The 24,756-nt window shown below is 48.5% G+C and overlaps 9 protein-coding genes across 9 annotated transcripts; 4 read left to right on the top strand and 5 right to left on the bottom strand.

The window, feature by feature from the left end:
• Window positions 1–1,749: 1,749 nt before the first annotated feature.
• F5B22DRAFT_285286 (uncharacterized protein) lies at window positions 1,750–4,043 on the top strand. The gene is made up of 6 exons (XM_047970334.1): window positions 1,750–1,993; window positions 2,055–2,215; window positions 2,271–2,290; window positions 2,348–2,458; window positions 2,511–2,890; window positions 2,963–4,043. The coding sequence occupies exons 2-6, from the start codon at window positions 2,095–2,097 to the stop codon at window positions 3,465–3,467; spliced, it is 1,137 nt and encodes a 378-aa protein (XP_047829338.1). The 5' UTR covers window positions 1,750–1,993; window positions 2,055–2,094; the 3' UTR covers window positions 3,468–4,043.
• Window positions 4,044–4,169: 126 nt separating this feature from the next.
• F5B22DRAFT_285502 (uncharacterized protein) lies at window positions 4,170–6,230 on the top strand. Its single transcript, XM_047970337.1, has 4 exons — window positions 4,170–4,675; window positions 4,740–5,618; window positions 5,689–5,731; window positions 6,214–6,230. The coding sequence occupies exons 1-3, from the start codon at window positions 4,429–4,431 to the stop codon at window positions 5,706–5,708; spliced, it is 1,146 nt and encodes a 381-aa protein (XP_047829339.1). The 5' UTR covers window positions 4,170–4,428; the 3' UTR covers window positions 5,709–5,731; window positions 6,214–6,230.
• F5B22DRAFT_637419 (NADP-dependent oxidoreductase domain-containing protein) lies at window positions 6,198–7,588 on the bottom strand (the record flags this gene model as incomplete). The annotated part of the gene is made up of 3 exons (XM_047977438.1): window positions 6,198–6,233; window positions 6,294–7,087; window positions 7,447–7,588. 3 exons carry the CDS (start codon window positions 7,586–7,588, stop codon window positions 6,198–6,200), a joined length of 972 nt encoding a protein of 323 aa, XP_047829340.1.
• Window positions 7,589–8,572: 984 nt separating this feature from the next.
• F5B22DRAFT_657468 (kinase-like protein) lies at window positions 8,573–11,362 on the bottom strand (the record flags this gene model as incomplete). Its single annotated transcript, XM_047980045.1, has 10 exons — window positions 8,573–9,413; window positions 9,573–9,780; window positions 9,914–9,967; window positions 10,067–10,126; window positions 10,183–10,225; window positions 10,279–10,331; window positions 10,396–10,478; window positions 10,551–10,694; window positions 10,766–11,009; window positions 11,075–11,362. 10 exons carry the CDS (start codon window positions 11,360–11,362, stop codon window positions 9,118–9,120), a joined length of 1,473 nt encoding a protein of 490 aa, XP_047829341.1. The 3' UTR covers window positions 8,573–9,117.
• A 2,360-nt stretch (window positions 11,363–13,722) lies between these two features.
• Window positions 13,723–15,113, bottom strand: F5B22DRAFT_285535 (uncharacterized protein). Its single transcript, XM_047970339.1, has 3 exons — window positions 15,021–15,113; window positions 14,713–14,955; window positions 13,723–14,628 (listed from the first exon to the last, which is right to left on the bottom strand). The coding sequence occupies exons 2-3, from the start codon at window positions 14,938–14,940 to the stop codon at window positions 14,014–14,016; spliced, it is 843 nt and encodes a 280-aa protein (XP_047829342.1). The 5' UTR covers window positions 14,941–14,955; window positions 15,021–15,113; the 3' UTR covers window positions 13,723–14,013.
• A 751-nt stretch (window positions 15,114–15,864) lies between these two features.
• On the bottom strand, window positions 15,865–17,976 carry F5B22DRAFT_285537 (GPI transamidase subunit PIG-U). Its single transcript, XM_047970340.1, has 3 exons — window positions 17,576–17,976; window positions 17,243–17,510; window positions 15,865–17,184 (listed from the first exon to the last, which is right to left on the bottom strand). The coding sequence occupies exons 1-3, from the start codon at window positions 17,712–17,714 to the stop codon at window positions 16,329–16,331; spliced, it is 1,263 nt and encodes a 420-aa protein (XP_047829343.1). The 5' UTR covers window positions 17,715–17,976; the 3' UTR covers window positions 15,865–16,328.
• A 220-nt stretch (window positions 17,977–18,196) lies between these two features.
• Window positions 18,197–20,601, top strand: F5B22DRAFT_285569 (Pescadillo N-terminus-domain-containing protein). The gene is made up of 2 exons (XM_047970341.1): window positions 18,197–18,486; window positions 18,601–20,601. The coding sequence occupies exons 1-2, from the start codon at window positions 18,365–18,367 to the stop codon at window positions 20,498–20,500; spliced, it is 2,022 nt and encodes a 673-aa protein (XP_047829344.1). The 5' UTR covers window positions 18,197–18,364; the 3' UTR covers window positions 20,501–20,601.
• Window positions 20,602–22,996, top strand: F5B22DRAFT_285594 (RNA polymerase I-specific transcription initiation factor-domain-containing protein). Its single transcript, XM_047970343.1, has 2 exons — window positions 20,602–21,040; window positions 21,099–22,996. The coding sequence occupies exons 1-2, from the start codon at window positions 20,780–20,782 to the stop codon at window positions 22,866–22,868; spliced, it is 2,031 nt and encodes a 676-aa protein (XP_047829345.1). The 5' UTR covers window positions 20,602–20,779; the 3' UTR covers window positions 22,869–22,996.
• Window positions 22,952–24,186, bottom strand: F5B22DRAFT_285576 (HAD-like domain-containing protein). The gene is made up of 2 exons (XM_047970342.1): window positions 23,896–24,186; window positions 22,952–23,779 (listed from the first exon to the last, which is right to left on the bottom strand). Exons 1-2 carry the CDS (start codon window positions 23,937–23,939, stop codon window positions 23,035–23,037), a joined length of 789 nt encoding a protein of 262 aa, XP_047829346.1. The 5' UTR covers window positions 23,940–24,186; the 3' UTR covers window positions 22,952–23,034.
• Window positions 24,187–24,756: the final 570 nt, after the last annotated feature.

Here is a 24,756-nt window from a genome sequence, read left to right on the forward strand (position 1 = left end):
CCGAAGTGGTCAGTGCACACCACTCAGAGTAGACAAGTACCAAGGTATCTACCTATGTACTTAAGTACCTACACTTAAACTCCCACACGAATCAACTTGGCACAGCTGCTGCGACAAATTAGCTTGAATATTAGGCTAGGTAGCTCAAGGAAAATGATGAGTTGGGTGATTCCCAATTACAGCTTCTTGATTCTGATATGAATTCATAATCACGACTTTGTATGCTTGAATCCATAGTTTTGGTTCGTACGCTGGGTATGTACGCATCCGCCGTTTACTTCGAGTTGGCTAATTCAACTTGCCCGGGCGATCTTAAGTTCCACCCGCTATCACGGCATAACTGGGTCAGAAGACCCTTGATTCCAACTAGTGTAGTTATCGCTTTTATTTTTGAGTTTAAGATGGCATCGCATTACTCTTTGATCAAGTAGCTCAAGTCAATTTAACACAGTCTGCAACTACTGAAGCGGGTTTTGCTCTACACAATTCCAAGTAAGGTACAACAAGTCCGTTGAGCAGGTCTTGCTAGGCAATTTAGCTAATAGGTAGGAATATAGATCTTACAAAGTTGTCACGATGAACTTATAAGATTTTCGATGATACTATAAGCTGCCTAGATAGGATTCTATATCATGAGAAGTCAAAGCTTGAGGTTAACAGTCGACTACTAAAGGATTTGATTATGCCGTAGGTGATACGCAACCAAGGAGTCCTCTTCCACGGGGCTAAAAATGCAGTGCAGTCGCCCCAATGTAGCATTCGGGAAAGGCAGAAGGTCTGCCGCGGATCATTCTTGAAAACGCCTACCGGTTTCAACTTAACTACCTTGACACGAGGTAGCTAGAGACCAATCGGCACACATCGAGGTTCGGATCTGATGATGCTCCTAATAAACCAGCTTCAACATGCAACGTCGTTTAGCCTTCTCCTACTGACATCTCCACGTAGGTCAAGATAGTGAAATCGTCTCGGCGAGCCACTGATATCAAGAGCCGGACTTACATTGCGTTACTAGACGCATTTAACACCCGTTACTGGGACTCCGAAGAGTTGCGAACGCTCGCCAATTCCTATTGAGTCGCTAGTTCGGTGAGATTAGTTGTCGGAATTCGTCGAAAGTAGAAAGTCGCATCTCGACGGTCATCCAGGCATTCATCACAAGGTGAGGTGGGTCGCGGCGCGGTGTCGATGGATTAGCGCGATGGGGTCGGTAATGCAACCAATTGTCGTCGGCCGTTCTTGGATGACGAGGTCCATCTGAGTGAAAACCACATGTACGAGCGGCCGGAGGATCTAGTACTATTTCTGACGATGCTGGAGGCAGGGCTGCTGGGGGTCTTATGCGTTGGGGGACTGAAAGGAAGCTTCTCGACATGCGGCGGAGTAGCTGTGCACCAGCGTTAGAAGGATTGCGACCCTTGCGCCTTGGTGATGAGTTGTCTTCGACCTTTGAAGTCTTGTCCATACAACAACGACCTCGCGTACGCTAAAATCAAATTATAGCAATGGTCCATTCCCATCGCGCGGCTTTCTTTAATAAAACGATAACCATGGAATAGTCAACATGTAATGAAGCATCCAGACGGCTTAGGGAGGCATACATCTTCCCAGGATCATTCGCTGAGATTACTATGAATATCTTGCGTTGCATTGGTGATACGCAGTTGACTAGCCTGCGCGTGTTAGAGTAGTATCCCCCCTACACCACACATGCACACCTCCCAGATACAGTATCGGTCTCCAACTCGATCAAATCAAGCGTGCTGAGGCGCCCCAGCATGCTTACCAACAGCGGCCCAATCTCACCAACATTTTCCTATCAGAACATTGCAGCGGACGAAAAGCCTGGTCTGGGCTCAACGGGAAGCGAGCGCGCCATTTAGAAACCCAGCGGCCGGTCTGCTCAACACCACTTCATCGCTACGATGGCTTGAGTACTTCTCGCCCTGGATTCTCATCTCTATCCTCGGGGCCTTTGTTCGCATACAGACAGGTGATATAGTGATGGATGATGCCGGTCGCGGGGCTCTGCTCGCTCAGCCGGCACTGGACAGCCCATATGGAGTTGAGCCGAATTTTACGAATCCTCGGAATATGAATGCGCTTGCCGATGGAATCGCCATTGCTGCTATAACCATAACCTCATCTGTCGTTCTGGCGCGGGTTCATTACTGGACGTACATTTTGAAGCAGCGGAGGGGAAGACTCGAAGCAGGTGTGGAATTGCTCACCTTTCAAACAGACAAAGTTACTGACTAACTTGACAAAAGCCTTTGTGATTATCGGCTTTGTAAGTCAATCTTATGAATCCTCTGCCATCTAGCGAACTAACAGCATTACGATGGAGGCGTTGTATATAGGGTTTGTTTACTGTTTGCTCCATGTGTCACGGGTCGAGATAGGCTGGTGGGTGCATCAATGGGATGTGACTGTTGGGGATAGGATCGGATTCTCATATGTAAGAACGACCCGTGTCTTGTCTTGCTACCCAACTCACATGCGGACCATAGTGGGTGTTCATTGCTGGAGTTCTCTACAACGCCGGAATTGCTCCCCTTAAGGTGGCTATAGTTATGGAGTGGCTGCGTGTTTTCTCGCCGCAGCCTCGCAGTGCTTTTTACTGGCTCTGCTACATTTCTATATGGTTGAACATCACGTATTATGTTGCTGCCATTATTGTTGAGAGCATACAATGCACACCACATCAATTTATTTGGGACCGGACACTGAAGGGTACATGTCTCAGCCCAAAGGCTGCTGAGGCAATAGCTTGGATTGATGTGGTATCGGATATCGTCTTGATGGCCACCCCACAAGTAGTCATCTGGCGCCCAGCATTATCGACGGCAAAGAAAGCTGGTGTGGCGGTGATCTTTGCTGTCGGACTATTGTAAGTAAACTTGGAACTCGGATCCGAATTTTACCATCTTGTTGGTACGTTCAGTGCTAAGACATTCCATAGCGGTACCATTTCCGCTATTTTCCAACTAATTGCTATTCAATCGTCCTCAAAGTCAGATGACTCTACCTACTCCGTTTCCCCGATTCGCTTCTGGGCCCTCAGCGAAATGAGCAGTGTTATCCTTGTATACGGGCTCCCGGCTGTACCTACAGCATTTGCTAGCGCTTTCGCCAGAGTGTTACACTGCTATGGGCAGTGGGCTCAAAATCACGGTTTCGATGGAAGCGTTCTGGGTCATTGGCGTGGGCAAAAGAAGGATCCCAGCAAGAGATACACAAACCTTGATAGAACGAGCGTCCCAGGCGACATGGGTGACACGGCCACAACGCGGTGCATCTCTGTGATCGAAAATCCAGTCCTCATAAGGCCGCCTGAGCCCATGTGCGTTATAAAAACCATAGAGATACGGAGAGATGAGATCAGGGCCGATGGACTTTGTGATATAGACAAAGACATTGAGGAAGATGTCCTGCTGCGCCAACACCCGTGGGTTAGAATAAAATAGACCGACGACATGGGTTATCCCTGTTGAACACGTTCGTTGAGCTCTTGGCATTGAACATTAAGCCGTGTGTGTGTGTCTAGAGTGAGGACCATAATTGTATGATAACGTATGAAGCCTCAAACTCCAAACTGGATAGGTAGGTCGTCGTGTACTCGGCTTATATGATTCAGCTACCTAGGTACTCATGTCAAGTTAACCAACCTATCAGAGGTTCGAGTAGAGAAATGCCAGGCCTTTCTGGAGAAACGAGCGTCGAAAACAACGAGCGAAGACAATATTAGCCTTGATTTGAGCTACGAGTTGCCAGTTAAACGCATGCATCTTTCTGAGTGCTATCATGTGTTTAATTTATATTTAATCAAGACTGAATTCAAAGCAATCATGCCACTATGGTATGCAGGAATAAGTTGAAAGTGAGATTAAGCTGCAACTTGCTTGCCGGTAAGTATCTATCGGGTTGATTACCTCAACTCTAAAGTCTGTCTGCTCTCCGTATAGGTACTTATATTCACCACCTACATATGACAGGGAAGTGGATTGACGAGTTCAACAACAAAAACATAACATGAAATTGTGATAACTATGCGTACCTGCTGTCACGAGTACGTGATGGATTCTGATGATCTCGGTACTAGCCTAATAAAGTGGACATCCGGCAGGTGCCTGCGAAGCTCACATGGAAGGTTCCCCCGCCTTTCTACAGCACCCCCGAGCCCCTCATGCCGCTGAAGTACCTACCTACTATACACTCTTGTATCGCCAGGGTTGCCACAGCTTTTTCTAGCACCTTACATCTCCCGATTCTATCACTGAACACCAAGTCTTCCTGTTTTCCTGTCATCCCTGTATCGCGTCTCTGTATTGCGTCTTCTATGGTCACGTACTTTGCCTCGCTTGGATCAACTACTCATCCCACTTGTCCCCGAGCACGCAAGCTCTGACACGCGCAACGCCATACATCATGGAAGATCACGCCAATGAAGGGAACAGCCAAGAGTCGCCGTCGCACGTGGAGATTGCTTCGAGTGGAGATCACCAGGAGAGCGCAGACACCCAACTAAGTCATAGTCTCAGAGACAGCAAAGGTTGGGACGGCAAGTTACGCGTCGACCGCAACGCCTTGATCCAAAATCCCGAGGCCCTCTCCGACCCAGAATACTCCGATACCGAGAATGTACTGCCCGGCCAGGAAATCTCCGCTGATCAGGGTATTTCTTGCCTTCAAATGTGCTCTTGGAGACACGCTCCGACTGACCACTTTGCCTCTCTTAGATTTGCTTGATGATGAAGACCCCGACACCGATGACCTGAGTCTGATGCAGTCCCGTATTGCTTCGATCCCTGCCTTACGCTTGGAACGATTCAAACAGGCCAAGCGATTAAATCTTCGTCAAAACCTGGTGCAAGAGATTGACGGGCTGTCAGCCTTAGCCGCAACCCTTGAGGAGTTGGATCTCTATGATAATCTTATCTCGCACATGCGAGGATTGGACAAGCTGACCAAGCTCACTTCGCTTGATCTCAGCTTCAACAAAATAAAACACATCAAGAACATCGAAACGCTCACAAACTTGACTGATCTGTATTTTGTCTCCAACAAAATCAGCCGGATCGAGGGACTTGATACACTGGTGAACCTGCGTCAGGTCGAATTCGCCTCCAACAGGATCAGGGAAATTCAAAATCTCGACGCATTGAAAAATCTAGAGGAGCTATGGCTAGCCAAAAACAAGATTACCGAGCTTCGTGGCCTAGGGGGTTTGCCAAAACTGAGACTGCTGAGTGTCCAGTCAAATCGCATTACCGACCTCTCTCCATTACGGGAAGTGCCACAACTAGAGGAGCTCTACGTGTCACATAACGCACTAGAAACTCTGGAAGGCATAGAAGGCTGCCCTAACCTAACAATACTCGAAATATCGAACAATAAGATTGCCAACTTCAAAGGGTTAGGTGGGCTGAAAAAGCTCGAGGAAGTATGGGCAAGCTATAACCAAGTGTCAGATTTCGCAGACGTCGAAAGAGAACTGGCTGATAAGGAAGATCTCAAAACAATTTATCTTGAAGGCAATCCCATCCAACTAAGACAGCCAGCCCTCTATCGAAACAAACTCCGATTGGCCCTGCCCCAGGTACAGCAAATAGATGCCAGTGAGTTTGACCTGCATTTCTCGTTTAACAACATTGTGGCGATATAGCGTGTCTGACGTGTGTTCCACAGCCTTCGTTAAATCTGCTTAAGGTTATTTCTTTCAACTACGCGTGTAAGCATGTATTTTATACCGCATAGCCATGGAGTTTGGGAAAACATTTGCTTTGGAACGCCGTAGCTGGATTCAATGGTCCATGTGGAATTCGTATGTGGGTTCAGACTCAAGACTTGCCACGGATAGATGTGATTCGGAGCTTGGTTGCTAGACCATCATATTTGATGATCGAAAACATCAGATTCATGACCTTCAGCATACAAGGAGTATGTTCGACTCCCTTAACGCTTTATAACGTTTGTTGAGACAGCGATATGAAAGGGTATTATTCCCTATCTATACTACTTCATTCTACATGCCTGTATCCCAAAGAGCTTACAGCTCATCCAAAGCTGAGCTATCCTGTGAAGTTTCAATATCTCTTGCAATTAGATCATCCATCAGGGCAGATGATTCCTGATACGGTACTATGCCGAAATGTCAATATGTGCTAATGCAAGGAAGTCCAAATGATCCACATGAATTAACCGAAAATCCAGAACTTGTCGGTCTCGAAGTACTAATCAAGAAATCCACAATCAGCACAATACCTCTACTACAAAGGCCAGGGAAAACTCACATTTGAGGGCTGGTTGAAACGGATAGAGCCAGGGTCCTTGGCAGAGATCTGCTCTATCTCAGCCTGGTCGAGGTCGAAGGCAGTGCAGTCGAGGTTCTGCGCCATGACATTCACACGCGATGTCTTGGGGATGACAGCGAGGCCGCGCTGGGTGGCCCAGCGCAGGAGAATCTGGGAGGGCTCCTTGCCGTGCTTCTTGGCAATCCCGACGATCAGATCGTCCTCCATGAGCGGCTTGAGGGCCTGTGCGTGCTTGAAGCCGAAGGTAAGGAAGCTGGCGGGGCCGAAGGATGAGTAGGCCGTGACCGCAATGCCCTCGGCCTTGCACAGGTTCAGCAGCTCCTGCTGCACGAGATAAGGGTGGTGCTCAATCTGCAGGGCCGCGGGCGGGATCCGCGCGTACCGCAGCATGTCGTAGATCAGCTGCGCCTGGAAGTTGGAGACACCGATCGACCGCGCCAGCTCCTTGTCCACGAGCGACTCCATCGCCGCCCACGTCACGTGCATGGGCGTGTTGCTGCGCACGACCTCGGACTGGCCGTCGTAATGCCAGCCTGGCGGATACCGCACCGACGGGTCCACGTACTTGAGCGCGCCCGGGAAGTGGATGAGGTACAGGTCGAAGTAGTCGAGGCCCCAGTCGGACAGCGACCGCCGGATTGCAGGCTCGACCTTGTCCCCGTCCTCGAACACGGGCCATAGCTTCGACGTGATGAATAGTTCCTCGCGAGTCACCAGGCCGTCCTTGATGGCGCGGGCGATGCCCTCGCCACATTCCTTCTCGTTACCGTAGTCTGGCGCCGCGATACTTGATTAGCTTCGGTCTCGGAGGATATAGCCTGCGCAATCGTGATGTAGGCTGAGGTGCATGTTTCTGGCTTGGAGAAGACTTGGGGTTTAGGAGCTTAGGGCAATTTTTGCACCATTACGGGATCTATTCCTCCGAGCGGCGAGCAGGGGTATCTTCATTCCTGTCCACTTGGCGGGGTAAAGGCTGCAGAAGGGACGATGAGGGGCAAGCTGAGCTATTTGCTTTTTTCTCATCTTGGTTTTCTATTCTGATCATGTGTTTGCGTGGATTTGATCGGCCTTGTTGGTGACTGCGATGAAGGTGCAGGATTCTGTGATAGCAGTTATCCTTGGTCTCACTTACCGGCGGCACCATCGAACAACCTGTAGCCAACCTTGATGGCATTGTAGATTATGTCGGCGGCTTTCTCATTCTCCACCTTCCAGAGACCAAAGCCCACCTGGGGCATCTCGTGACCACTGCTCAACTTTATGGTAGGGCCCATGGTGGTCAATCTGCGATTTATCGTGCTGGCGAGTCTGAAGTGCGGCTTGATAGTACAGGCTGTACTTGATACGGGTACTGGGGTCTGAAAGCGGATATAACTCGAGGCTCGACAAGTCCACCGGCTTGGAGCAAAATAGAGTCGAAACATACACGGTGGCAGTAGGATGCGCAAAGAGAGTAGCAGTAGGGAATAGAAACCATCGAAGAGAGGGAGCCATGGCCTTGCCGTCCTACTTATTTATCATAGTCCTCCTCCACCTCATGCTTGAAGCGACCACCAACTGGTGGGGTGCGCCATCACGCTTATCCGGTGGTTTCAAAGGATGTCACAAGGTGTTGGATCTATATGTATGTGCATGTACAGCCTCTTATCATGCCATCTACTGTGCACTGTGATCTGACGCGCCGTGCGGAGAATCCCATAGCTTGAAGCCTGGATCGAAGCGCGATTGTATGAGCCCAGCGGCCGTCTGATTGGCATGGTTATTCTGCAGGCATAGCTCGGACAGGTCCGCGTATTACACCACAGCAAGGGGACTCGGTCCTATCCGGCGGATCTAGAATGAGGGAAACTTGCCTATCTTGGTTGATGGGCCACATCTTATTGGCGCGTTTAAAGTCCTTTCTCCCATCTACGAAGTAAGGCGTATATACTAGGTAGGTGTCGTGGGGGGGCGGACTTTGAGGGGTAAGGGGAATACTAAGAACTAGCTCTTGCGCAGAAAAGAAAAACACTCAGCACGCAACCCCATCCGCGATGTAGGCATGTACGCGACGTCATTGGTTTGGAGAATGATTTCGCCGGCATCCGAATGACTCGAGGTGTCGACTAGGTAGTTTGGGATGTGACGAGGTAGAGATCTATTTAGCCTGAATTGTCTGATGCGAAGAAAACCCCACTTGCGGCTAATAGGGCCGCCTAAGTTTGATAATTTGATATCTGTTCCATGATGTGCCTGTTTCGCTCCCTTGGCTTGGTGTTATCACGTAGCACTCCATTCGTAATAACATCAGATCTGAGAGCACGAGATCTTGCATTCGCGCTGGCTCGTGGGGGCCTGGTCAAGCTATTGTAGCGCAATGTTTCTTCATGATGAATATTGGATTTGGCCTTGCTACACCTCAGAAGACCTCTCCTAAGTATACCGTGCGTAACAACATGACAATGATTCTGTGCTGCCTCGAAAGTCATATCCACGATCGCCTACTGATAATATGCCATACCTTACGAGGTCCCTTACGAGGTATATCAAATGAGCCACACTTTCATACGTCTCACACTAGTATGTATTGTAGGAACATACAACTAAGCATCTACAATTCAGGTACCTGGGAAGTTGCCCTGATTATCATCTGGACAGGCTGATGATTAATAGGGGAAACAAATCTAGACATTAAAGCTAGCTAACCCAACTCTCAACCAAGGACAGTATTACAAAACCATTATTGGTCATGGGCATCCATGCTGAATATCATTGATCCCATTTCGGCATGAGTCCGCTGCGGCAGCGTCTCTGGGGGCTCTAGCTATGGAGGCTTTGGTGCTGGAGGGGTAGGATCAACTCGTACAGAGGGAGCATCTTCCATCACTACGTCCGGGGTCTGAAGCGTATCGTTCGCCCAATATTCCTCGTACTTGTCATGGGTCTCCCAATCCTCCAGGAAGTACTCATTATAGAACTTCGTTAGAAGTGTGTCAGGCTCGACCTGCCCATGGGGCACCCGCTGCTTGTATCTTTGTACGGCGTCATCCGGCGACTCTGCCACCCATACCGGGCTCTCTGGTACCTGCCCTAGCTTTACTTGCCTGTTTACCAGGTCCACTACAGTACGCTGAAGTTAACGATTTGCTCTTTTGATTAACGTAGACGGTGCTCTAGGAGCTCTGAATGCTCCCGCGACATGCTGGTAACTAAAAGAGGGAGAACTCTGACTCCGCCAGTTGCAAGCATAGGAAGAAAATGATTCTAAGGAATACATACTCTTAGCTATGCGACTCACGCAGATGGTCTCGAGGTGGTCGACCGTAGGTCTCTCAATAGGATCTACAGCCATACACAGTGCTACAAGCTCCCGTAGCTCGTGATCGACATTGATCCAATTGTGCCTGATTCTCCTATTCTCGCTGGGGAATTCTAGCAGACGGCCACCGTACGTCCATACTCGGCCGAATTGTGTATCTATCCTCATCTACATAAATATTAGATGTCAGGCTTTTGCTAATATGCAGCGAAATGTTAAGTTCAATTGTTGGTGTTTTGGGTGCGTTCGCGGAGGCCGTCATGTGAGAAGGTTTGATAATGAGCAGACCGAAAACACTTACCATCTTGCGATGATTGTAGTCGACTGGAGTAAGGGTTATAAGATCGTGCATTATCTGAATAAGTAATTAGTGCTTTCCACTCCGCCTCTATACAGATCCTCATCTAAGGCCCTTTCTATATGCAGAGTCTTTTCTGATATAGTGTATACTCACTTGTCCCACTTGATAAATATTGGTGTGAGTGCCAAATTGCCCGTCTGGATCAAATTGTTCCTATGCGAGTATTCAGCGGGACATGTTCAAAGACTCAATAATAGAGAGAACCTTACTGGGGCCTTGAAATCAGCTTTACCCCAAAGAGAGGCTTTCTTTCTATGAATTGGTCAGGGGATGTTTTCATTGTCAGGAGAGCTTGGGATCTCTACGTTTCACGGTTCCAGTTATAATCCCATCTGACCATACATCCATAATCCGCAATCTGTGGGTTATTGGTGAACATTGAAAATTCATGGCTTTCCTAATTGTTTATATGATGCGCTTACCTTGACTATCGGGTGCCAAACGTGCTCGGAATCTGCCTCCTGTCTGGCTTGAACCTCATCCTTGTTCGAGTACCCTACAAAGGCTATTGAATGGGTCAGTAGACTTGCATCACTAGCATATATTGGTCCAGAGCTGTGAGAGGGAACGGGCTTACTATTGAAGACATCTATATCACTGTGGATGATTCTTGACGGCCGCGTACCCGGCTTGACGTCGTTCATGCTTTCACGAATCACTTTCCCCTTTCTAGACTCAGGGTCTTCTGGCGGGTAAGCCATTCCGATTACAGCCCGAATCACTAGGTGCTTCATAATCAGTAATTCACCGAATGGCGTGCATAAGGGAGACCCATACAGCATAAAAATATACTCCATAATGCTCTGTTAGGGATATATTGTAGAACTCTGGTGGCGGCGCTCTCGTCCGGTACTTTTAAATTCATCCCTCGTACGTCAAATAGGCGGTTTATCAGGAGATCTAGACTACCACAACCGAACTCCTCCATAACTATAATCGGTATCCCTGGGCAATTCTCGTTGTTGACATTTTCAAGAGTAGTAGTCTTGTTTGGCAAATCTACTAGTTGTACTAGGTGTTCGCAGCCTGTAAATTTCTTCATAGGTACTATCAGTTAATTTGCCAAGTAAAGATATAACGGGCAGAGAGCAGCTCCATTACCTTCATCCAGAATATCTCACGCTTTAGGGCCATCAAACAGGTTTCCTTCTCGGCTTGAACACTTGTTTTGACGGCAACAGTGCGGTTTCTCCCGTTTATCTTTGGCTGATTCGTAGTCCATTTCTGTACGAGACCAAAGCCGCCGGCTCCAAGAACCGTATTATATCTTATTTCGCCTGCGCGCACGAGGGGCTCTAACTCCTTGCAAAGTCTTTTCCATGCTCTCTGACGTGCTTTGAACCTATGGCTGCGGAGCTTGTCAGTGTTCACAGGCGAGCTGTTAGACATTTCGATGATAATAGCTAGAAGAATCAACGAGCTTGACAACTAAGACGATACAATTATCTAACACATATATATGGCCGGTATACATGAACACTATAATTGAGAAATGGCTATAAAAGAGTCTAAACAGCAAAAATTCACTTAAAGAAGAGCTTGGTGCGAAGAGTCAAGGACAATTGTGACAAAGGTCTCAAAAGCCTCATGTCAGCCCACGAATTGAGTATAGCGCAGAACGCCGAGATCTTCATCCCCTCAAAGACTTCTTTCAGCCTCTTCTTGATCATTCTCAAAATATTGTCGTTTTCGTATCCTGTTTCACACGAGGAGCATAATGCCTGGCTCTATGCTTTAATAGTGACCTTGCGCCCAATTCGGCCTAGACACAATAATCACTTAAGCTCATTTATGAATTCGCCTTTGACTTCAGGAACTGGTTCAAACTCTATGTTAAGAGCTTTTATTGTACTGATATAATAGGGCTGTAGGCCGACCGAAAATGTAGAGCCGCCGTCACTGACTCCTTAATTACTTAGTTGATCTTGGGTCTAGAGAGGAAGTTGACTATGGATTCAATCGTACCATTTTCTAAAACGGTTTTGAAAAGCTACAAAAAGTTAAAGTCACAAACACCATGTACTCTAATAAATCTGCTATATGCTGTAGATAGATTGCTTATGTACAGATAACAATGCTTTTAGAGTGTGTCCGGTTTATCGAATTCTAATCAACTCGCTATTTATCGCTACACCTTCAACACTATAACATAACCATCATGTGACGAGCGCCCAATCTTTACTACAAAATCCTCGCTCTCGATATCGAGTTGCTCCTTTAGATCGTCGTCATTCATCTCGCTGCTATTCTCCAGCAGCCGCATGGTTTCCTTAGAGATAACTTATGCTGAGTGACCCTGGCTGTTGACTGCTAGTTGATGCCGAAATTACAACGTTCATGAGTGTTCGGTTTGTATCCCTGACAAGCCGAGTAGTACCAAAAGCGGAAAGAAGGATGGTCGAAGATAACTGGATACCAATAGCTGTCAATACAAGAATGAAAAGTAGCAGCGCCTCTGGTTTCAGGAGAGCCAATTTTCCGATCTTCCGCGAGCCATATAGAAACTCCATAGGGCCTACGTTCACACTTCTGGTGATAGAAAGCTAGATAAGCTTTAAGATAGGGGCACCATGCCTCTCTAGCAATGTTGAACGTAGTGGGGCTATATAATAACCGTTAGACTGCTCGAATGTCTAATGGCGTCGTTTTTGACGTTCGAGAGGCAATAAGGCTGCTACCATTGATGTGCAGAGACCAGCCTGGGCAGCTATTACGACGCGAAGACAAAGGGAAGTCAAAGTTACTGCCTGGGTAGCTCAGTCATGAAGCATAATATATCGCCATGCTCGCGGTGCTTCAGTGCCACCCTTGACAGGCCCTCTGCCAGCCCAGAGGAAGAGGAGAAATTAAACAACAAGTAAGGTAAGGAACGAGCCACCGAAAATGATGACAATATTGAAGGTTCCAAATGATTGCTGGAGTGGTAGTCTTAGGCTGGGAACAGGGCCCTCGTCCGGGCAGCCTTGAACAGAGCCCTGAAAGACACTCATGAGGCTGTTGGATATAGTGTCAGACACCCGGAAAGTAGATAACTCGAATGCATTATTGGCATCAAGAGGAGCTCCAAGACGTGCTTCGGGTGGTGGGAGCGGAGTGGCCCTCCCCCTTCCGTCCGGTTGAGATGCTTCTGGTGTTAAATAACGAGAGCAACAGGACCAAATCTCTCTTGGTTGGGAGGCATTGAACTGAAGAGGGGTTCTATTAAGGTTGTTAAAGGAGGAGAAGGAAGTTCTGCGGTATATCCATGAAGATTTGTAGTGTGAGGGGTTGCGTCGACATCTGCTTGTTGGTGGATTGCAAAAACCTCAGGGGTAGCTACACCGTTTGAATCTTCTATTCGAATGAAGATATAGACCGGGAATAGGAGAAACGTGAAGAAAATCGTATAGAGCTTAGTGAGTCTAGAGTATCAAATAGTTCCTGAACGACTGCAGTATGTGAAAGAGAAGCAAAGCAAGCAATGGCACTAGGAGAAGGTTTCTTATAGCCGTTGATATCTCCCTCAAATGTAGCGTATAGATATTATGACCCCTAATATCTGCTGTGGACGAATGCGACATAAAGGTCGAGCTGACCAACGAGCAACACATCTCTGGCACGGAGCGAAGACAACAAGCATGGCCACCGACTCCTTAACATGATTATGGTAAATTGGCTCCCCTGATTTATCTTGTTAGTCTGAGATGGTAAAGATGAGAAGTTCATATACAACTTAGTCATATTGTCAGGGTCACTACTGGAGACTGCAGTATACACTGAATGAGGATTCATTTTTCAAGGTTTGAGCAAGGCAAAGTCGAATCTGCAGTTGTCGATTCTCCACCAAAACTACATCAAGCCCTGACACTCCCTTGTAATCTTCTGACGTCTAGAGATACACCCGCCACCTGCCACTTGAAGCTATCTACAACCCCACCCACTTCACCTAACCTTCACCTCCACCAGTTCTACCTTACTACTTTTACAATTATCCCAAAAAATGCATTCATCAGGGGTCATATATGTCATATGTACTGTAAACCAACCAAATTTGGCCTTGCTCATGGATAAACAAAAATACTCTCCTCCTCCTCATAAAATTCTTCGCTCTCTTGAAGAAGAGCCCTGTCGGCATTTGGCCGATCCCTTGCAGTCCGCGCCTCAACCATTATTCTGGCACCGGGGACTTGCACCTCGACCCGTTCCCAGTCTAACTGGCCACCCCATCGCCTTTGACGATGGATCGCATAAAAGACTCCGGCGGCGTCAGCATCTTCTATCCGATGGTTCTCATCAATGGAACTCTCTCTCCAGTTTCGCCGGTTTACAGGTGCAGAGTGAATGAGAGCCCAGTGATCGTCATTTTCCTCGCCTGATCGAGCGGCGGCTTGGATGGTGGGCTGCAAGTTTGTCTGCAAGGCTCTAAATATCTCGGACGCGAGAACTTCTTCAGCCGAAGGTCGTCGGACGTTCACTCGTGGTCTGTTGCGAACCTGCTGCAGTGCTGGCTGTCTGGGACGCACAGGACGACCGTTCAGCAGATCGCGGGCGATATTGATATCGGCGGCCTGATTAATCGCGCTGAAGTGGGAGCCGAGGACATAGACGTTGTTTCTAAAGGCGCAGGAGCTTGGTGTACGACAAATTGGGCAGGCATCCTCCCCAGTCGCGAACCACTATATTCTCTTAGTCAGTTTACATACACTTCACCACTTCAGGCTGGACGGGGGTGAAGTTTGTAGGTGGCGATGGCAACTTACAGTCTGCACGCAGGTGGCCCCAAATGCGTGTCCGCATTCTGGCAGAATGATGTATGGTTCATGTGTATCTTGTGTCACCCGGTCCAGGTCTGGGTTGCCTAGGGCCAGACGGGCCGTGCAGATTGGACAGTCAACAGCGAAACGTATAGTCTCCTCAATAAGTTCTCCAGCATTGTTAAAATACTGAAGAATTTGGTTGAAGTTGTTGGTTTCCACAATTGCGGACATCTTGAAGGCTAAGAACTAGCAGTTTTCGAGGTGAGCGCTGCGCATGCGAAACAATACCATAAGTAGAGGTGTTAACTTACCACAGCTGTGAAAAGTAGGCGTTTGATACGGCGCACTTCTTGTGATATCAGGAGAAGTGACGAATTGTGTGTGAAGTTTTTTTTTTTTTTTTTTGGTGAAAGTACGAAGAGCGCGTAGAGCGTGCAAATCGCAGTTGGTGGAGGGAAGAGAAGAGAAGGTAGAAGGTAGAAGTCTAGGTTAGGTGGTGGGGGGAGGGTTCATTATATAGATTTATTTTCAGGAAGAGCTCCTTTGATCGAATCTTCGTGTTTTGTCCAGTTACTGTTGCCTGGGTTCCCATTCAAAAATCCCGTTGAGATCGGTAACATGGTGGCGGTGAATGAATGACACTTGGTAACTAATACCTCGTCACAGCAACGTTGGAATAACCAAATAAACATGTAGTTTAAGCGGTCGTTCAAGTGGCAGAATCACTCATGGCGGGGATTCATTCTCTCGTTCAAGTCACTGTGGTTACTAGCTGGGAGGAAATGATAATAGAAGTCCCATTGACGATAGCGGCAGTGTAGAAAGAGATAGCACCCTATCTCATGGGAAGATTTGACACGTGAGCGTGATGCGCATTTCGGCACTGAGAAAGATATTACAGCGAAAGATACACAACGCCTGATGGGATGAACATCCTTTCAGAGCGGAAGGCTGAGTCGTCTGTAGAAGTGATCAGACTGGTGCTGAAATCTCTGGAATGAGGCCCTCCCTCCTTACCCAAACTTACCTTCTCACTTTTTTCTTACCAACTTCGATGGTGCACAAGAAAGTCTAGTATTCTACCCAAAAACTCGATCCTGATCAGATCTGCCACCTCGACTTTCCGTGACTTGCTTACTACAAGTCTATAAAGCCCCATTTCGAGCAAAGTAAGCTACTTCCGCGAAATATTAGCAATCCTGTGTGTTCACAGGCACTATTAATCTCGAAAACGGCTAGTTCTCCCCCTTCCACAAAAATGTCTGCAGTTGTTGAGAACAACAACTTCAAGCAAGTTCTTCAGCACTTTAACGATGTTGGAGAACTTATCGAAAAGAAGATTACTCGTCTATACCACGGAGGTACCCCAGCACTTCATCGAAGGCGGCAAGTTGATTGATCCGGCCACTTGTATTGTTATCGACCGAGGAGAGCGATTCGAATCGTTATAGACCACTAGCCCTGAAGCATATGAGGTGGACTTATTCAATATGGAAATTAACTGGCAAAGCTGTTCAAGATAAAGTTGAACGTGATAATTTTTGGGCTGTTTCCTTTATTATGGTATCTGACGGCTAAGTGCCGCTTGGCTCTTTTGCGGGCCAATCTGAAGATGAGGTCTATATCTGTCGAATCTCTTTTCCGACCATTTCTGGCCGTTCTATCTCCCACTCATCCCTCAATACAGCAAACGTCAAATCGCTAACTAATAAGCTTTGGCCCAAACTCCAGACTAATGTGATGGCATAAAAGAAGTTGGCATTACCACTGCCAGCGTATATCCATAGATAGTAGAAGGCTGGACCTAAGAAGGCAGAGTACAGTATCGTAGATGCCGCGAAAAATGTATATCGCATCAAGGGAAATACGTGTCGGAATAAGGGCACCACAGCCAGGGATAAGCTGATGTCCGCGATACTAGGGTAAGGTTTGAAGATGCTGAAGATACCGAGCAGAATGGTAATTACAGCAAGGGGTTGTGAGCGAATGCGTATGGACAGGCCGCCAACATAAGAGGAGAGGTGTAACCAGAATACGCCCAGGAAGAAAGACCTGAAACTGTCAAACATTTCTATGAAGAAGTACCACCACAGGCCTACATTGGGGGTGAGGTCGTTGAGCGTGAGCTGAATACCGTAAGTGGAAGCAAAGAACTCCCACGATCCGGTAAGTAGGTATGATGCGGTGAAAAGAGTCGAGAGAGAGGCCGCAATGACGAGAAGTGCAGTACTAGTGAACTGTACAAGGGAAGTGATTCTATTGGCTGAATTTTGCCGGTCATAGGCAAGTAGAACCAAAGGCGGGAGTAGAAGAACCGGATACATGGAGAGATAAGAGGCGAATGAGAGGGCCAGCATAGACGTCAATGGATGTCCAGAGATGGCCTTGGCAACGGCATGGAGGATGGCGCAAGTGGTGAAGACATTTGTTGGCCGACCTAAACAGGTGGCAATGGTGAATGGGTTAAAGAGAAAACTACAGAAAGTCAGCAAGCACTATCATGAGGAACATGGAGCTATCTATGGGGATTTACATTGCAGCAACCACATAGCCACCCCATCTCCTGTCCTTGCGCGCAGAAGTAAATAATTTCGATGCCGCAGCCTCGCCCGACTCTGCAATCTTGTAAAGCGCATCGGCAGTCGCTATGTCGACAAGTATATAGAGGAGGTAGGTAAAGAATGGGTGTGCCGAGGCATCAGGGAGCAGGGAGAAGAGCGGCAGAAGTAGCGGTGCCTGATGGTAGACACCACCGTCATACGGGGAGACATTGTGGTTGTATAGGAACAAGCCCTCTTGTACTATGAAGATGCGGCATCAGTAGGGTGCTTCATCATGGCATATACCGGGAAGTCTTGCATCTTACATCGCTTGAAGCTCGTAACAGGTGTCGAAACCTCAACACGGCTGGTCAGGAGATCAGGAAGGGCGGGAAAGAAGGTGAAGAGGGCGAGTCGGAGGGCGGCAGCGGCGCCGTAGAGACCAGCTGTGTCTTGGAAACCCATTTTACCGTTGATGAAGTCTAGCTTCCATCGTAGGAGACGGCAGGTTGAATTGGCGCCCACGCTTGCTTCGAGTCTGTTCCGAGTCTGTTCCGAGGTCGTGGGAAAGTATCATCCGGGAGTGTTCTGAGGGCGCAGATCAGAGGGAATACGGAATACGTGACTCTGCTACTACATACGCACTGGCACGTATCGGCCATGTGTCGTGTAAGCTGATGATGCCCTGGACGCAGAGCGGATCGATGCCGATTGCCGAGTGGGTGGGCTGTCAACACCTGTCGGAACCAGGGATAGAGTACCCCGGGTGTTGGACTTTATCGATAAAGGGTCTTGCTGTCCAGTGGATCCCGTCAGAATTCCGCTAAGCCTGTTTCACTATGCCAAAGAGCTTTAGGAAGGCGGTCAGCATTGTCATATGCTGATATGCTGATATCCTGCAGGGAGCTACAGCCAAAAAAAAAGTTTGGGCGCCCCGCCAAAGGTGAGGTACCGGTAGGTAGATACTCGATACCTACTGTAGCATTTTCTTATCGATTAGCGCGTCAAGTTGCTGGGATCCTCGAAATTTCCTGCCATCTTAGCCACTTGCTTGATATCTTCGCATTGCGACTTTGCACTTTTCAACCCGCCACAACCCAAATTGAGACGTCGCCATGGGTCGGATAAAGAAGAAGGGCGAGGCCGGTAATGCCAAAAACTACATCACTCGCACGCAAGCAGTCAAAAAGCTGCAGATCAGTCTTCCAGACTTTAGAAAGCTATGTATATGGAAAGGGTAAGATATCACTATCCAACTGTCGCGTGTCCATGTTGTTGCGAGGAGTGAATATCTCTACTATTCCTCCTATTATGCAACGTCTGAGTAATTCACAAGCTGACGTTCTGACAGCATATTCCCCCGAGAACCAAGGAATAGGAAAAAGGCCTCCAAAAGCTCGACTGCCTCGACGACTTTTTACTACGCGAAGGACATCCAATTTCTTCTACACGAGCCTCTACTGCAGAAATTCCGCGAACAGAAGGCCCTCGAGAAGAAGATCTCAAAAGCCCTAGGACGTGGTGATGTCAGTGATGCCAGCCGGCTCGAACGCAATGCTGCCAGACCCGAAAAAACCGGTAAACCGCGTTACACACTCGATCATGTCATCCGCGACCGTTACCCGACCTTCGTCGATGCTCTGCGTGATCTAGATGACTGTCTATCCATGCTCTTCCTGTTTGCGAACTTGCCTTCCACTTCAACAGTTCCTGCAAAGATGATCGCCCGCTGCGAGCGCCTGTGTCTTGAATTCGAACATTACCTCATCGTCTCACAAAGCCTCCGCAAGTCCTTCTTGTCGATCAAAGGTATCTACTATCAGGCAAATATTCAAGGCGAGGACATATTATGGCTTGTACCTTACAAATTCAACCAACGTGTTGTTGGCGATGTTGATTTCAGGATCATGGGCACTTTTGTTGAGTTTTACATGACTCTTCTCGGCTTTGTCAACTTCAGACTCTACACATCGATTGGACTAAAGTATCCTCCGAAATTTGATCAGAACAAGGATAACGAAGCTGCTGAACTTGGCGCTTTCAAACTTGAGGGCAACCATGCCGCTACAGTTTCAAGCGAACCAGCGCAGCTCACAAATGGCGACTCTGCAGCCCAACCCGATCCCAAAACACAAGCTGAAGTAAACAAGCTTATTCGACAAATGAAGGACACTGTAGTTGAGGGTGATCAGGCCGATGCCGCACCAGAAGCAGACGAACCCACTGATGCGATAGATAAGTTTGAGCCAGCCGCGCCCGGCGGTGATGTTCTACCTCAGCCTACATACTCCGGCGGCAGCCCAGCAACCTTATTCGCGAACTGCACCTTTTATTTATCGCGCGAAACCCCCAGGCAACCACTGGAGTTTATTCTACGAGCGTTCGGATGCAAGCGTATTGGTTGGGACTCCGTATTAGGCGAGGGTGCATATACGACCAATGAACTCGACCCGTCTATCACTCATCAAATTGTTGACCGTCCAATTATCCAGGCGGCCACAGAGGACGATGGAGATGCTGAAGATAACCAGACCTCTCAGAAACTTGCGCCAAACCAAAGGATACCGGGTCGTGTCTATATACAACCACAATGGGTTTGGGACAGTGTCAACGATGAGGAGTTGAAGCGACCTGATGAGTACGCACCTGGTGCTCAACTACCACCACATCTAAGCCCGTTCGTGCAGAACACGCAAGGCGCTTACGATCCGACGCTACCTCTGAAAGATCAGGAAACCGAGGCAGAAGCCTTGGAAGGTAGTGACGTGGAAGAGGACGACGAGGAAGTAGACGAAGATGAGGAAGAAGATAGTCTTGCGGTGAAGAAACCCAAAGCTACTGCTGATGGAATGGACGTCGATGTGTCAGACGATGAAGAGGATGAAGCTGATGACGGCTCATTCGGAGGCTTCTCCGACGGTGAGGATGCAACTGAAGATGAGGAGGATGACGAATCCGAATCTGAGGAACTGCGGAATCAGCAAGAGCTTGAAGCTGAACTTAGTGGCAAGCCTGTCAAACAGACCAAGGTTGATTCTCGATCGCAGAAGTTAGAGGCGAAGAAAAAGCTTGCACAGAAGGCCAAGGAGGAAGCAGAAGAGATTGAAAGAGCTAAGGGCATGTTGAGCAAGAAGAAACGGAAGCTGTTCGAGCAGATGCAATACACCAACAATAAGAAGAGTGTCGAAGACCAGAAACTCCGTGCAAAGAGGAGAAAACTAGAGAAACAGAAGGCACGGGCAAAGGCGTAAGGAATGTTAGATTGGACTATTTATAATACCACATAAATTGAGCATTGATGCCATCATCCAAATCTATTGTAAAGACGAAATGATGGTCTGCGATACGTGATGTTGTCAAAATAAAGTGTTACGGTGCGTACCAAGATCAAGATGCCTTCCTTGTCCTACCACCAAAAACTGAACCCACAATTGGATGAAATCTTTTTTTCTTTTGGTCTTCATCATCCATTCTGTACTATGCATCATGTCACACGCATTTATCAGCTCAACTAAATCGCGAACTATTCCATGATGGCATATCCAGGGAATGACTCTGATGAGTATCAACCTGATTCTGATGATTCCAATAACTCTAATGAGCGTCTCAACCGCTGGTCCGGCCCCCCGTCCACCTGGCAGCAGCTGAACAATGCTGAAATCAACACGCACATCGCGCTCAATGAGATTCGTAACCAGGACCTCTCTGTCCATCTATATAACGCATTTGCGCTCAAGCATAGGCATGACAGAAGAAAGACACAAGATGTGTCCGACCCGGTTCCTAACCAGGTAGTTTATCCCATCGCTACATGGAGACTGGTAACTGCTAACCCGGAACGCCGCACAGGACATCAATATTGCAACAGGTCAGCTAGTGCAAGAAGACAAATGGGTGCCGCCCAATGCATGGACAGCGTGGCCTTTGCCCGCGGAGGCAGTGCCGCGTCCGGGTTTTATGGGGCGCACCGAGGACACAGATGAGGGACTCCTCTTGAGGATGCAAAAGCCATACGAACCTAGGGCCGAACTAGAGGAGACAATTTCGGCTGCTATGCTACGGTTCGCTAAGGAAAGGTTTCAAGCAAGGCAGAGGACGACGCAACAGACCGAAGATACAGCCGAGACAGGCCCTGCAACGAATGATGAAGAGTACTCTGATACAGAGATGAGCGCTAAACCCAGGCGTGCCAGATCCAAATCTAAAGCTAAATCAAGTTTGAGGTCTCGAGCACTGAAATATGAGAGCACTAGTGAGGGCGACATGATGGACATCGATGATCTACCGGTTGACGAGCAATCTTCCGAATTGGCGGAGATGATTCCACTCAGGACAGTCGTTGCAACGGACGATGAACTATCATACGCTCTGTTACGTCCTTCGACACAAGGCATAATAGCAAAGCTAGATGCGGCATTGGCAATCCTCCTCAATGCCCAGCAGTCCAAATACAATTGCCCCTCCGAATCTGATGCGTCTGATGTATCGTCACGTGCTCAGTCCCACTCTCGTTCTTGTAGTCGGAGACCTTCTAATACGCGCTCCCAGCCGCCGGCCACCCCACGTAGACCACCACCGAGGTCTCGTGCATCATCAGTCGCAGAGGGACCTTCGGAAGCATCTGGAATGGCTCAGAAGAAGAGGGGCCGACCAAAAAAAGTTTACCCGCCGCTTGACGGGGAGACAGACAGGGAGTACGCCATCCGGATAGCGCGCCTGCGGAAAGAGCGCCTCCCAAGCTTCGCAGACGACGATGTCTCGGAATCCACACCGGCGCCGAATTCAGCCGCCGAGTACACAGACAATAACAACGAATCTAAGTCCAAGACAAGGAAATCCCGCCAACGGAGAGGCTCGGAAGCTCTGTCGGATGTCACATCGACCAGCAGAACTAGCACAGGCTCCCGTCGGCCACCAAGATTAGCGCGTGTCCGCATGCGCGACTGGAGAGATATTCTAGGTGCCGCTGCGCTCGCGGGGTTCCCTGCACAAGCCCTCGACCGAGCTGCGCGACGATGTGCCGACCTCTTCAGCCAGGGCTTTACTCTTCACACGTTACAAGAGGGACCGCTGGACCAGACACAACTGCACAAAACCGTGCGCTATGAACCAGGCATGGCAACCCCTTATGTGCTAGAAGACTCCGAAGACGAAGGCGATGAGAAGGCACACTCAGGTCCACGCGCTCGCACATCTCGCGCACCTAGCATTGCCCCATCAGAAGGCTCAGTACGAGGTCGAAGCCGTAGCATCGGGCCCCGGAGCAGGTCACGGTCGAGATCTGCATCGACTGGTAAGGGATACTTCTGCATATTCAGCAATTGCCCAAGGTCTGTGAACCCAATTGTGAAGCGTACGAATTTGATGCGTCACTTGAGACTTATACACATGTACGATGGCGACGAGCTGCCGGAGGCAGTCGATAGCGAAGATGAGATGCATGGCGCTGTGCACACAGACGGGTTCATGAAGACGATGAGGGTTCGGCCGGGCTGGCGCGGTGAGGATACGGCGAAAGAGAAGAGACGGCCGCGGATGAGGGTAAGAGGGGGAGAGCTGGCTGATACAAGGATGCGGGACACAGATTCTATGGCCGGTTATGAGGAAGTGTCTGATTGATTGATGGATCAAAACCCAGCTATCTGTTCATTATTCATACGACTGTGCTTTTGCTACCGCTCATTATCATAACCCAACATCCTCTCACAGTCTCATATCAATAAGACAAGCAGAAGTCTCCAAACTCCGAACGAAGAAGTTGTTATCATTTTCTTGGGAGACGAGGCTACGATTTCTTCGCAGCAAATTGCCTCTCGACCTCATCCGCAAACTCACCGATAGTATCAAACCTCCACTCAAAGCCCAACTTACCCTTCAACCCCTCCAACGAACCTCCCACGCCCTCGCTATCCTTTTTCTCACCCCCGCGCGAGATCCACACGCTCCGCAACCCAAGCTCTTTGGCCGGGACATGGTCAACAGGCAAACTCCTCGCGACATGCAGCAAATCGCCTCGGGTCCAATCGACCCCAAGATCGTCCCTAGCATGCTTAAACAGGTACTCGAAATTCGCGTGCGAGGGCTTGTAATTCCCGATGTCCTGCGCCGTGTACACGGCATCTAGTTTCGCCGGGGCTAGCTGCTTCTCCACGGTGGCCTTGACGTTGGCGTTGTCCACGTTCGACAGGATGATCAGCTTGTAGTGCTTCGCGAGCTTCTGCAGGCCTGCCACGGTATCTGGGAACGCGGCCCACGTCCCCACTGCGTTGCCGAAGGGCTCGCTCACGGAATCGGGCACTGAGGTCCCGGCCTCGCGCGCGAGGTCGGAGAGAGACATTACGAGCATCTCGTTGTAGGGCAGCGTGGGCGTGCGCGCTTGATGCGCGCTTACGATCTCGTCTAGGCGGAGCATGGCTGCTGTTGGGGGGTCGGTGTTTAGAGGGTGCGATGGAGGTAATAGGGATACGACCGGTTGTAGGGTTTTCAGGATCCCGGATTCCCAGTCGATCAGTGTGCCGTAGCAATCGAAGCTTGAGATGCGCAGTTAGTTGGAGGACTCTTTTCGAGGGGTTCAAGGGTTTGGGTGAGACCAGTGTGTAATTGTTATATCTGATCTAGTCTAGATAGAAACAGCTAAGTTGCGTACCTGAGAGCTTTGAAAGTCGTCAAGTCTGGATGTGAAGACGCCATGTTGAACCAGTTAATAACTTTATATTCCTCGTGATCGTCGTGGCGCTTGCCGTATTGTGTGTATATCAACTATGGCCGGAATTCTATACACAGCGTAGATATCGCAACTTTCCTTCAGGTCGGAGTCAGGCAATTTATTTAATGCACTCGATCTTGTTCCGTGATTGTACCAACCATTGAAGGCTTTTTAGAGCAGTAAAGTTCAATATATACAATATAACTGACATCATCGCGAGGGGCCCCAGCCCATTCTCCGCAGCATGAACTGGAGCTCTCCCCGCCCTGAACCCTGAGAAAGGGCGTGCTTGACATTGCTACCTTGGCAACCACAGTTTGCATACTAACTTAAATCGCCGCATATGCTCGTCTCCAGTTAAGAACACGATAAAAATGCGGCAAGTGACTCATTTGTTGCCCAGCGCCTTAACTCCTGCTCGGTGTAATGTGTCAATCAATGCACACTTGACTTAATCGCAAAACAGTGTATTCTAAGTGTTGACGCATAAAATAATTCACTTAGTAGAGACTAATAGCTAGCCATTATCTTCATCCTTTGACCTCTTAAGATAATCGAGTAATTGTTATCTTAAATACGAAGCAAACTTTTTTTAAAGCTCTCAATGCCGAGTGTTAGGAGTTCATTAATAATGACGACTTTTGTGAATAAGGAGAGATAACAACTCATGCAGGCTTGTGTTTAAATGGGACGCGATGAAAACCTAATCAACAAAATATGAGATAACACTGTTCGATGTTATGAGTCAGTATGCCCGAAATGGATCTCAGATTCAGATCAAGATGTCTCAACTGGCCTCGC

Source organism: Xylaria bambusicola (genome assembly GCF_022495145.1).
Source record: "Xylaria bambusicola strain CBS 139988 unplaced genomic scaffold F5B22scaffold_31, whole genome shotgun sequence".
Classification (NCBI taxonomy): Eukaryota; Fungi; Ascomycota; class Sordariomycetes; order Xylariales; family Xylariaceae; genus Xylaria; species Xylaria bambusicola.